This window comes from Electrophorus electricus, chromosome 13, assembly GCF_041902795.1.
Source record: "Electrophorus electricus isolate QZ-2024a chromosome 13, ASM4190279v1, whole genome shotgun sequence".
Lineage (NCBI taxonomy): Eukaryota > Metazoa > Chordata > Actinopteri > Gymnotiformes > Gymnotidae > Electrophorus > Electrophorus electricus.
In genome coordinates, this window is record NC_137509.1 from 9,564,357 (window position 1) to 9,575,763 (window position 11,407).

General features: G+C 46.0%; 2 protein-coding genes across 2 annotated transcripts; both read left to right on the top strand.

Annotated features, from left to right (window-relative positions):
• Nucleotides 1–282: 282 nt before the first annotated feature.
• LOC113573480 (zinc finger MYND domain-containing protein 15) lies at nucleotides 283–6,731 on the top strand. Its single transcript, XM_027003770.3, has 13 exons — nucleotides 283–520; nucleotides 648–891; nucleotides 1,112–1,309; nucleotides 1,982–2,142; nucleotides 2,925–3,074; nucleotides 3,167–3,259; nucleotides 3,443–3,559; nucleotides 3,789–3,877; nucleotides 4,043–4,144; nucleotides 5,087–5,216; nucleotides 5,851–5,909; nucleotides 6,022–6,182; nucleotides 6,379–6,731. The coding sequence occupies exons 1-13, from the start codon at nucleotides 289–291 to the stop codon at nucleotides 6,599–6,601; spliced, it is 1,959 nt and encodes a 652-aa protein (XP_026859571.3). The 5' UTR covers nucleotides 283–288; the 3' UTR covers nucleotides 6,602–6,731.
• A 541-nt stretch (nucleotides 6,732–7,272) lies between these two features.
• On the top strand, nucleotides 7,273–11,407 carry paqr9 (progestin and adipoQ receptor family member 9). Its single transcript, XM_027003768.3, has one exon. The coding sequence runs from the start codon at nucleotides 8,746–8,748 to the stop codon at nucleotides 9,892–9,894; it is 1,149 nt and encodes a 382-aa protein (XP_026859569.2). The 5' UTR covers nucleotides 7,273–8,745; the 3' UTR covers nucleotides 9,895–11,407.

Below are 11,407 nucleotides of genomic sequence, written 5' to 3' on the forward strand. Positions count from 1 at the left end.
CACATTGTTAAGAGGTTCCTGGATTTAAAGACTCAGAAAGGTACGAAGTATTTTAGTATATTTGTATGTAATAACTGGGATATAAAAATCAGGAGGCATGCCGTCTAACGTACGTTTAATTCCTATTTACCTTACGAAAGCCAAAGCTACTGAAGTGTTCACAAATCATCGTTCAAGGATCAGAATATGCAGAAGTCTACCCAAGTTCACCAGAGTGCAGCCGCTGATGTATAGACTCAGCTGCTCGCTGTGTTCTTCCACCCACTGCTTCTTTTACATTACTCTCAGATGGAGTTTAGCTCGGCTTACCGAGACCCCTTGCTAGCGTTCGCGGAGGCCATGTCGCAGTGGTATAGGCGTTACCGGGACACGCTGAGCCAGAATTGTGGAGCCAGTGTTACCCAGCTGCCGGTTGACCGCGCATCTCCACGCTGGATCTTACACCTGCTGAATTGCGCAACACCGCCCCCTGCTGCCAAAGCACGGCTTGAACAGGTCGCAATTGACCCGTCAGAGCTGAGTAAGTGTTACAATGAAAAGAACTGTTGAAACAAAGTATATTAGACACACACGCAGAAATTCTGCATTCAGACTTATGTGACAAAAAAACAAAAACAAAAACACTTTGCCTCTGTCTCTCCCTGTAGGGTTTGAGGGTGTAGACAATGTGCTGATACTGACCAACTCTTCCGGCTTGCCACTGGGCTTTGATGTGTTGCCTGGTGACTGGGCCAGTTCGCTGGGTCGGGGTGAAGCAGGACAGGGTGAGGGTGTGATGGCCACAACACAAAGGATCCTGGAATTGCTCCGCAGCTCAATGAAGGCACCAATGTATGGAGGCCTGGCTCGACGACCGCAGACTCTGACAGTTAGTGATAAGAAGCTGCACAGGTGAGTGCACTGCCATAGCTACCCAATCAATGAAATGATACTCACTCATCCAAAGTCAGCCTCCATTTACTAATAGAAATAGCCATCATACGGAACAGTAATTTGACCCTCTCCATCGCTTGCCCTGTTTCTCTCTCTTTCTTTCTCTCTCTCTCTCTCTCTCTCTCTCTCTCTCTCTCTCTCTCTCTCTCTCTCTCTCTCTCTCTCACTCTCCTCCCAGAGTTCTGAGCAGTGGGGAGAAGTCTCTTTCTGTCCTGAAGGTGGCACTGCTTCCAGAGGCAGTAGGTGGCTGGGTGCCCATCGATGTAGGCCCAGAAACAGGGTCACCACGCCCCAGAGTATTTAACATGCGCTGGCCGCCCACATACTATTGCCGATGTTGTAAGAAACACTCTTTCCTGAGCCAACTGAAACCATGGTAAGGCAAAGAGGAAGGGGGTCAGAGGAAGTAGGGGGAGAAATGGACAAGTTTTATAAGGAAAACACGAAGACTTTGAGCTGCACTGTGGTAGTGCATTCTGATATATCTGTCATATATCTTTACTTTACCTTTGAAGAAGCTGAGAGTAATATAATGTGGTGTGTCAATAAATCAAAAACAAACCGTGTGAGCTGAAGCCTTAAGCCTGAGGCAACATTCCAGATGTTATGAAGACTGTGTGCATGGCTTATGGAATGTAGAAAATAAATGCTAAAAACAAAAAACCCTTTTTGCAATGGAATGCTTACACATGCTCAGTAGAAACAGGTGTACCTTGGCGATTGCTTGGCTTAAATGTGGACTTGTTGAAACAAGAGGATGAGAATGCTTTGTAAAAGTGAGTGCATGAGCTACACACCATGTAGATATGTAGAAATATCAAGGTGTTATTTTTACCTTTGCCACGTCTTCCTCATGCAGTACCCACAGCAAGATTAAGAGATTTAGCCCTTTCTTATTTTCTCTGGGATTTAGGCTGCCAGTCTTGTCAAACATAACAAATGAAGGCAAACGTGTTTATGGCCAACAGTTTTACTTCTTCATACAATGTTCTTTTCTGGTTGTCTCGCCTTGGCCATGGTCTTGGGCCCCCTCCTCTCTCTGCTCTAGTGCTGGGTGCAAGGCTGTGCTGTTCTGTGCAGGCTGCTGCCCAGGTGCCACTCTTCCACAGGCTGCGCTGGACTCCGGCGGCCATCACTGCTGCAAGAGACTCTCCCTCTATATGAGACGTGGAGAACAGCTCGCCCTCCTACCATTCCCCTATGCCACAGGTAGGGGGCATCACACACGCACTTACACACGCGACACACATACATACCAGCGGCTTTCAGTGCATAAAGCAGGTATACCTTCTGGTAAAGGTAACGTACACAGGGGCAGCTTTTCAAGGGGCAGCCACAGCCTAAAGGTCAGAGCAGTTGACATCGGAATGGAAGCTTGGCGGTTCAATTCCCTGAACCAGCATCAGCCGTGGATGAAGTGACCTGGAGCAAGATATCTAACTGACTCTCAGTTGTTCCCCAGGTGGCTGCACACAACCCTTAGTGTGTGTGTGTGTGTGTGTGTTCTCTCCAGATTGGTTAAATGTAAAGAGAGAATTTTCCAAAGGGATTCAATTAAAATAAATACATTTCTTGTCATTTTGCTAATATGCTCACATGGGAGAACTCTTAAGGGTATCAACAGAAGGGGCACATAGTCCCTACTGCCATATTAATGAGCAGTTTTGATTAGTACCACTCTCAGTGTAATAAAGAACATCTAAAGTATTCTATGTTGATTTTTTATTTATTTTACTTATCTATAAATATGTTTTTTTTTCTTTCAACATTTTTGTTACTCCTGACTGCACACCACTTCTAAACACAATAATGCATTAAAATGTCTGGTTCTGGACATTTTTACAAAAAAACAAAAAATATATTAATGCAGTAATGGTAAGCTGTTGTTAAGGAATAGCACTGAGCATGCACGTTAAGAGCCCCTTTGACATGACAGACATGTTTTATGTGGCTGAGTTAACTGACCAGTGACCTAATTTGTTCTTTTCAAGAAACAACGTCTGAGGACTTTGATGTAGAGGACTTTTTGTTCAAGAATAAGCTGAGCAGCGGCTACTGGCTGCACTGGAGCCTGCTTGTGCGCTCACCCCGCTTTCAGCTCCATTCGTCATTGGAACAGTCCAAAGATCTTTGGCTATCAGGTTTGCACAAAACAGTTAGAATAAGATCATTTAATTATACAGTGATCCTCTGTGCTTATTTGTTTGTGTGTATTTATACTGTGTTTTCCAAGATCACTCCGAGCCCTACGGCCCACTGAAAGAGGAGGCAAATATCTTGCTCAGCCACATACCCCACAATTCTCCTTGCCTCAGTGCCCCTTTGGGTAGGCACTGTAATAAAAATAATATTAAAATAATTTAAAAAAAAAACAATATTTAAACTATATTCTGCCTATATATATATATGAACACAGATTAAATACATGTAAGATTATAAAGTGTATTCCTAAAAAGAAAATGATAAGTGAGATTATTTGAGTTTTCCCCTCCCTCCTGCTGTCCTGCAGTGTCCTGGAGTCAGTATATGAGTTGGAGGGGTCTTAGTCTGACATCACCTGTATCTGTTCTACTCTCATCTGCCCTCTCTACATACTACATCATCACCTCTCTGGTGCCACAAGACTGTGAGTGTGAGTGTGTGTGTGTGTGTGGGTCTGCCTGCCTGCCTGTCTGTAAGGAACTCTTACACTCAAAATGTGAGTACAGTCCTGTGTCTCTCAGTCCTGTGTCTCAGTCCTGTGTCTCTCAGTCCTGTGTCTCTCAGTCCTGTGTCTCTTAGTCCTGTGTCTCTCAGTCCTGTGTCTCTCAGTCCTGTGTCTCTCAGTCCTGTGTCTCTGTCCTCCTTCCCCCCAGTCCAAGAGATGAATATTCTGAACAAGCAGTCTTTAAAGATCCACATCATTGAGTCCTACCGAGAATTTCACACACTCATGAGCTTCTGGGTAAGTTATCTTCCTCTTTATTTCTCTGTATGGCCTTCCTTGCATTTGCTGCCATCAGCTGTCAGTGTCTTTGGTTTCAAAGAGAACTGAGACTGCAGAGAAGTGAGAAAAACTCTGAGAAATGTGGTGCTCTGACTGACTCAGTGTTTTGTTTGTGTGTGATAGGAGCTGTCTGTTCTACTTCCTCAAATGACTTTTGAACTTTCGTTCATTGGGGAGAGGCTGCCACAAAAGAGTGATAAACAGCAGCTCTTTCTACAGAAGAAAGTGAGCACACACCCAGCACACGCACACACACACAGTGCATCGAGAAAGTATTCACCGCGCTTCACTTTTTCCATGTTTTATGTTACAGCCTTATTCCAAAATGGATTAAATTCATTTTTTTCCCTCTACATTCTACACACTATACCCCATAATGACAAAGTGAAAAGTTTGTTTGGAATTGTTGAAAATTTATTTTTAAAAAATACCCCAATCACTCAGATCGGGCGGCCAGCTCTAGGAAGAGTCCTGTTGGTTCCAAGCTTCTTCCATTTACAGATGATGGAGGCCACTGTGCTCAATGGGACCTTCAATGCTGCAGACATTTTTCTTTACCCTTCCCCCAATGTGTTCCTCGATACAATCCTGTCTCGGAGGTCTACAGACAATTCTTTGGATTTTGCCGCTTGGTTTGTGCTCTGACATGTACTGTTAACTATGGGACCTTATGTAGACAGGTGTGTGCCTTTCCAAATCATGTCCAATCAACTGGATTTGCCACAGGTGGACTCCAATGAAGTTGTCAAAACAACTGAAGGATGATCAGTGGAAACAGGATGCACCTGAGCTTAGTTTTGAGTGTCATGGCAAAGGCTGTGAATACTTATGTACATGTGATTTTTTTTTTTTTTTATTTGTAAAACTTTTAAGCAAACATTTTTCACTTTGTCATTATGGGGTATTGTGTGTAAAATTTTGAGGGGAAAAAACGAATGTAATCCATTTTGGAATAAGGCTGTAACATAACAAAATATGGAAAAAGTGAAGAGCTGTGAATACTTTCTGGATGCACTGTACATACCTCCCCCAACATTCTATAATGCTCACAGCTGCTTCTGCCACTAAAAATATCATAACCAGACAGTGATATTCTGTTCTTCATTCTCTCTCTCTCTCTCTTTCTCTCACTTGCTCTCCTGCTCGCTCTGTGTCACTGCCACTTAGAGTGGTGGTGTGTCACTGGTGAATCCTGCTGTAGGTTCAGAAGAGAAAGCTGACAGGAGGAGTATTCGCATCAAAGTCTACAAAAGAGCCTATCACATGCTACTGGGGCCCAAACCAGACCTAGTGATTGGTGTGTAAAAAGCACAGAAGCGTGTGTGTGCGAGTGTGTGTGCGTGTGCGTGCGTGCGTGTGCGTGCGTGTGTGAGTGTGCGTGTGTGTGTGTGCGTGAGTGTGTGTGCGAGTGTGTGTGCGTGTGCGTGCGTGCGTGTGTGTGCGTGTGAGTGCGTGTGCGTGTGCGAGTGTGCGTGCGTGTGCGAGCGTGTGTGCGTGTGTGTGTGAGTGTGTGTGTGTGCGTGCGTGCGTGTGCGTGTGTGCGTGTGTGCGTGCGTGCGTGCGTGTGCGTGCGTGTGTGCGTGTGTGTGTGTGCGTGTGTGAGTGTGCGTGCGTGTGTGAGTGTGTGTGTGTGTGTGTGTGTGTGTGTGTGTGTGTGTGTGCGTGTTCATGCGTACATGTGCGGTTTTGAATGATGTGTTTGATCAGCCGCAGCATTCAAAGTGGTGAGTGCGGGGAAGGCAGCAGCGGGTGCCACTCCTATGATCTTCTTTGTTTGCGTGTGAATCAGCGCTCTATGATTTCTGCGTGCCAAGCCTCCCGACACAACATTAAACGATATAGTGCAACAAAGCCCTGAGCAGACAGACTGCTCACAGTGTGACTGTGTCCGTGTGTACGGGTGTGTGTGCATATTCCCGCATGGGAAACAGGATTCTCCCCGGCCATCCCTCTCCACGACTTATGGCTCAGCGCTCTCCCTCGGCTTCAGGTTAGAACCTGGCAAAAGCTTGCGCACTGCCCTCTGCTGCCTGTTCGGTCACTAATTAATTGTTTCCTACGAGGCGTAGCAGAGTGTTCCAGTATGCTCCTCTGTTCCCCAGTCTCTCCGGGTTCCAGCCTATTTTTGTGAGCTCAGTGAACTGAGCTGCGAATCCAGCCAGCAAGTGATGAGTTCTGCCACAGGGGGTGCACTCTCGTCCCCAGCTCTCAACCCCTTCCACTCCCCTCTGAGGATCTGTGGAGGAGACAACCTGCTACCATGGTGAGAGGAACATGGTGTTCACAGCACTCCAACATGCTGCAGTTCATCAGTCAGGCTGATGAAACGTAGATGCAGCCTAAGGCCGGGCTTTATATAGTGCAGTTGAGGACAAGATGCTGCATTTACATAGACTGGTGAGGACCCAACTCCCTCTCTGTCTTTTCTTTCTCGTTTTTCTTTTTCCTCACTTCCGCAGGTACTCCAATGCATTCATTTTTCATCTCATCTATAAGCCTCTTGCACCCTGCCCACAGCGCCCCTCACTGACCAGTAACAAGGCAGGTGTTCACCCTGACCCACAGCAACCGGCCAATCAGAGAGTGGCTACTCCACAGCAGAACCCTCCCCCTGAATCATTCAAGATGACCAGAAGAGAGAGGAAGCGAACAGCCCGGAACACACATCACAAGCGCAAATAAACATATCACATATATAATCACACACACCCACAACTAAATGATTTCCAGTAAACTAGACTGTAAAACAATGCACCCAAAGATATACATATAACAATGGAGTTAAATACAATTAAAGAACCATTTTCTTCTATATAATATAATGTGTTTATTAGTGGTGAAGGATCACACACACACACACACACACACACACACACAGCGGAGTGAACTACTCTGCTCTCTGAGCCGTAGTGCAGGACAGTAGTACAGAATGTCATGTGCATATATGACATCATATGTAACAAGCCACATCACTACTAATTAGATATCTCTGTATTATTTTTAACTACCTTACAAAAAACAAACAAAAAACAGAAAATTGTAGCTGAGTGCATGGGTATGCTAACAAATATCCAATATAAACTGAGCTACATGCCTGGAAATAAGAGCAGAACAACTGCAGCCAATTCCAAGATCAGTATGTTGGGAACGACGCACGAATGGTCTACATCGAACATATGAATATAACAATTCTTTAAAAATTCCTACTCTTGCATTACTTCTAACAGTGTTGTCGGGTTAGACATCTTTAAACCTTGTAGGGGATGTACGAGAGAGAGAGAAAGAGAGAGAGAGCGAGTAGCTGTGAATCAGTAGAGCGCGCTATCTCGGTTCTGGTGGATATAAACGGGGACGCTTTTTTTGTTGTTGTTCAATGAGGCTGACAGCTCGATTCAGCCCTTCACAGCGAGAGTGTTCCTGAGATCACAGACAGGATGGCTTTACCCTGATTCAGACAGGATGGCTTTACCCTGATTCAGTAACGGTGGGGGAAGGACGCACTGCGCATGGCTCGCAGCAACCAACCCCGTCCGTAGTCAGGCGCAGGGGCCGTTGCCCGTGTCGTTTTCATGTGTGAGGAGTCAAGGACAGCACGGGGACACGAGGCTGAGATGCAAAGGGGAGACATCGACGGACCTGTTCGAGAGGGTTTAAACTGTGCTTCCCGGGAATGACAACTCGCTTTCCTGAAAAAGATCGCGCTGTTAGACTGCACCGTGTCGGAGCTGCACGAAGAGAGCACGGCACAAATATCCCGGTAGAGCGGCACGAACCCTCGCGCTAACGTGCGTCCGAGCAAACGCGCACGCGTCGCTCAGTGGAACTGCGGCGCGTCCGAAAGCGCTCAACGTCCCGCCGGACCCGTCTGCTTTTCCGTGACCGTTAAGACAGCGCATGTATGACCTGCAGCTGCGTCTCACGATTACAGCACGTGAATTATGCACAGGAGACCATGAATAAAAGACGGCGCGTCGCACCTCTGCTTCTGAAACCGGCCGGCCGGGACGCGAGCCCGCTTGACCCAGTTTCCGAAATGAGAAGCAGTTGAATCTGTGTTGACCGTCAAGCGAATAGGAGCTTTAACACGTTTAACACGCTAACGGATCCACTTGCTGCTTGTTTTAACGGACGATGGCGATTACATAAATTGCCTGTTGGACGCAAACTTGATAGCCACTTTCGAATCCTATCTGTGTGCCAGGGCAAAAGAAACTTAAAAATGAATAAGAGGCCTTCTGCACTGAAGAGCAGAATAAAATATTAACTGCTTTTTGTTACGACGCTGCTAAAAGACTTTGCTGCTAGTAATGTTTTTTGTTGTTGTTGTTGTTGTTGTTTTTTAAAGTCGTCTAGGAGGAGCAACAACGATGGAAAAAAGAACATTTTTCGAATCCTTGACCCCCGTTTTATATATTTCTTGGTCCCGCAGTTTCGTTACGTTCTGTGGGATATGTCGAGTACCTTCTGAGGCTCAGGGATGCTTGTCATCGACATCCTCTTCAGCACATACAGAGTCTGCTTTAAATGGATTATAATATTGCTGCACAATTAAAAAAAAATCATTTAGGTGGCAACCTACTACACTTTAGTGAGAGTTTTTGGTAAGATCTATTTAATGAGTTTTGTGTATAATGCATAAAATCTGAAAAACCAATACCTGCGTGACTGAGCTTGGACACAACTTGAGAGTATCAATGTAAAACATCATCTTTAAAATCCATTAACGGTAAACAAGAACAAGATGTTAGTGGACAAGAACAAAAACGTTAACCCTCTGTGAGTTTCTGAGCCAGTCAACTAGCTATTCCTGAGTGCAACTTCCAGCCATGTGGTCACTACCTCTCCTTCGTCACACTGATGTCCCACAAAGAGTGACGGAGAACTTCATCCTGTCTGGTTACCGGTTCCCAGACTACAGCCTCCTGCAGTGCCTGGTCTCTGCTTTCCGCCCCACCAACGAGACTGGAAACTTCTGGACACACTTCCTCCCTATTTTTGTCTTTGCCTTCCACTTCCTTGAGATATTTGAGTGGGAGGGAGCCCCGACTCCAGGTGACCCCTTTTTCTACCCTGCCTGGAACTACTTCATTGGAGTTTTTTACCTGTTGCTGGCCAGTAGTCTGGCGCACCTTCTCAACTCCATGTCTCTGATCATCCGCGAAATTTGCTTCTTTGTGGATTATGGAACCATAAGCGCGTACACTGTTGGTTCCTCACTGGCTTACTATTATTACATCCACCCCCAGGCAGGGATACCAAAGACTGAGGTTGGGGCACCAAACGCATCTGACACGCAGCCAGAGAGGGGAGAGTTGCCTTCATTAGTATCCTCCTCACCCTCCTCTTCCTCCACCTCTCTTTTGCCTTTCTGCTCATTCTTTGAGACCTTCTACATCCCCTGCTCATGCCTGGTAGCCATCATCTGCGTGATGACCTGCTGCAACACCAGGCAGCGCTGGAGGAGGTACCGCTATGCTGTCCGCACCCTCGTCTTCCTCCTGCCTTTCTTCATCTCTTCCACGCCGGTTTTCTACCGCCTGCTCAGCCCCTTGCCGTCACCCCCCTGCCCCACGCTGCCTGCCCCTCCTCCGCCCCCCACCATGGCCAGCTTCTTTTATCGCCACTGCTTCTGGCTTTTGGTATCGGCACTCTTCAACATCAGCAAGGTCCCCGAGCGCTTCTCCCCAGGGAACTTTGACATCTGGGGGCACAGCCACCAGTGGTTCCACTGCTGCACCTTCCTCTCCATCCTTGATGAGCTCCACATGATCAAGGTAGAGATGCGAGCCCTGCTGCTCCACCCATCGCTGGTCCTTTCACCAGCTGCACCCCCTGAACTCCCAGGCCCAACTCTCTCCTCCACCTACGGGGTGATGATGCTGTTGCAAGGATGTATAGCCTCCATCATCATCTGGTTTGGGCGGTGCGCATACCAGATTTATGCTCCTCAGCAGAAACTGCTGAAGACGCAGTGAGAAGAGCCATAGACCGCAGTACATGGCTTGGTTTGACATCGGCCATTATTTTTTCGTACAGGGCAAGATTAAGCACTCGTTTCATCATTTCACGCTTTTCATCATTTTGCTCATTTACCATTCCTCAGCGTGTGGTCCACTGCCGAGGATATAGGGCATCCTTTGATAATGCACATTTAACCAGTTTTCCATATGCTGCACACAGCTATCCATGTAGGGTTTAGTTAGAAGCATGCTGTTTCACTGTTGTACGCTAGTTGAGAGTGTTTTGTTAGACTGAGTGTTCTCAATTCAGCAGCCTTGCTCAGCCATTGTCGTCCCTAGGAACTGTGCAGTAATGCTTCCAGAGCATCTGAGAATAAGCTGGTTATTCTATCCTAAGGGGGCTCCCCTAGCACTGGGCAGTATGAAAAGCTTTCAGAGTTTTCTGAGGAAACATGATATCCTGTTAAAGCTTTTTGTTGCTGTCTCTCTGTCACACACGCACGCACGCACACACACACACACACACACACACACACACACACACACACACACACACACACACACACACAAAACTTCCTCTTACTTGTTTATGAGCCCTTTAAACAGGAAGTATAGCCGACAAGCTCAAAAAGTTTCTACCACAGTCTTTTAGAATAGAGGAAATGGTAGGGGAGTGACTCCACTGTTGATGCTGATGCACCTTATTCACTCCATGTTCCACCGGCTTCCTCTCACTGCAAAAATTCTAAACTCTGAATAATATACGAGAAACTATCCTACTCTACTGAACTTCTTTTCGTTTGTAGATGTGATTCTCCAGTGTATTCCCCAGATAAAATGTCTCAGCATGTAAAGTACTGTAACCTATGCATGGCTCATGACTGTACATTAGATGTATTGCTTATAATATGAAAGGGAGGGAGCTGATGATTTGGCAGAGCTGTGGTTTAAAAAGGAGGATTCTGTCTTTAATGGTGACTAGAGAATAAAAAGCCATAACATTTTGCTTATTTGACATATCAGCATGATCTCAGCCGGGGTTCCCCACTGGTGAGATGCATTTGCACTCAACCAACCAGATGCTTTCAGGGAGTGGTACATTAAAGGGCATTTCAAGGAGTGCAGTGAATAATTTAAGAGTGTTTTGCCTATTTTGTTAATTGGTAATCAATTATTAATGTTACCTGCTCACTCCATAGTAAATGACTGTCTACATCGGTCTTTATACTTCTCATCCTTTGCCCTTCTAACCATCACTTGCCTATAGCAGCTGGTTTGGAGGACTACTTGAATCTTTCTGTGATAGTATGAAACAGTGTAAGAAATGCCACCGTGAACGACTAAGTGCTTTTGTTGTTAGGTTCCAGTGCTGAACCTGTTTAGGCCTGTGTTCAGGGAGAATTCCAGAGTAAGGGTGCAGATCTGGCATCAGATCTTTAGTGTACATCATTGTCTGCGTCAGTGTGTGTTCACAGAAAAAAAACAGAAAAAAAAAAAAAAACGAAAAAAAAAAAACAAAAACGAACAA

Bases quoted from the DNA above. Each gene is read 5' to 3' on its own strand.
- LOC113573480 (XM_027003770.3), top strand. From the start codon at position 289: ATGGAGTTTAGCTCGGCTTACCGAGACCCCTTGCTAGCGTTCGCGGAG. The intron at 2,143-2,924 runs GTAGGGGGCATC...GTTCTTTTCAAG, and splicing joins ACCATTCCCCTATGCCACAG to AAACAACGTCTGAGGACTTT. The intron at 5,910-6,021 runs GTTAGAACCTGG...TCTGTTCCCCAG, and splicing joins GCGCTCTCCCTCGGCTTCAG to TCTCTCCGGGTTCCAGCCTA.
- paqr9 (XM_027003768.3), top strand. From the start codon at position 8,746: ATGTGGTCACTACCTCTCCTTCGTCACACTGATGTCCCACAAAGAGTG.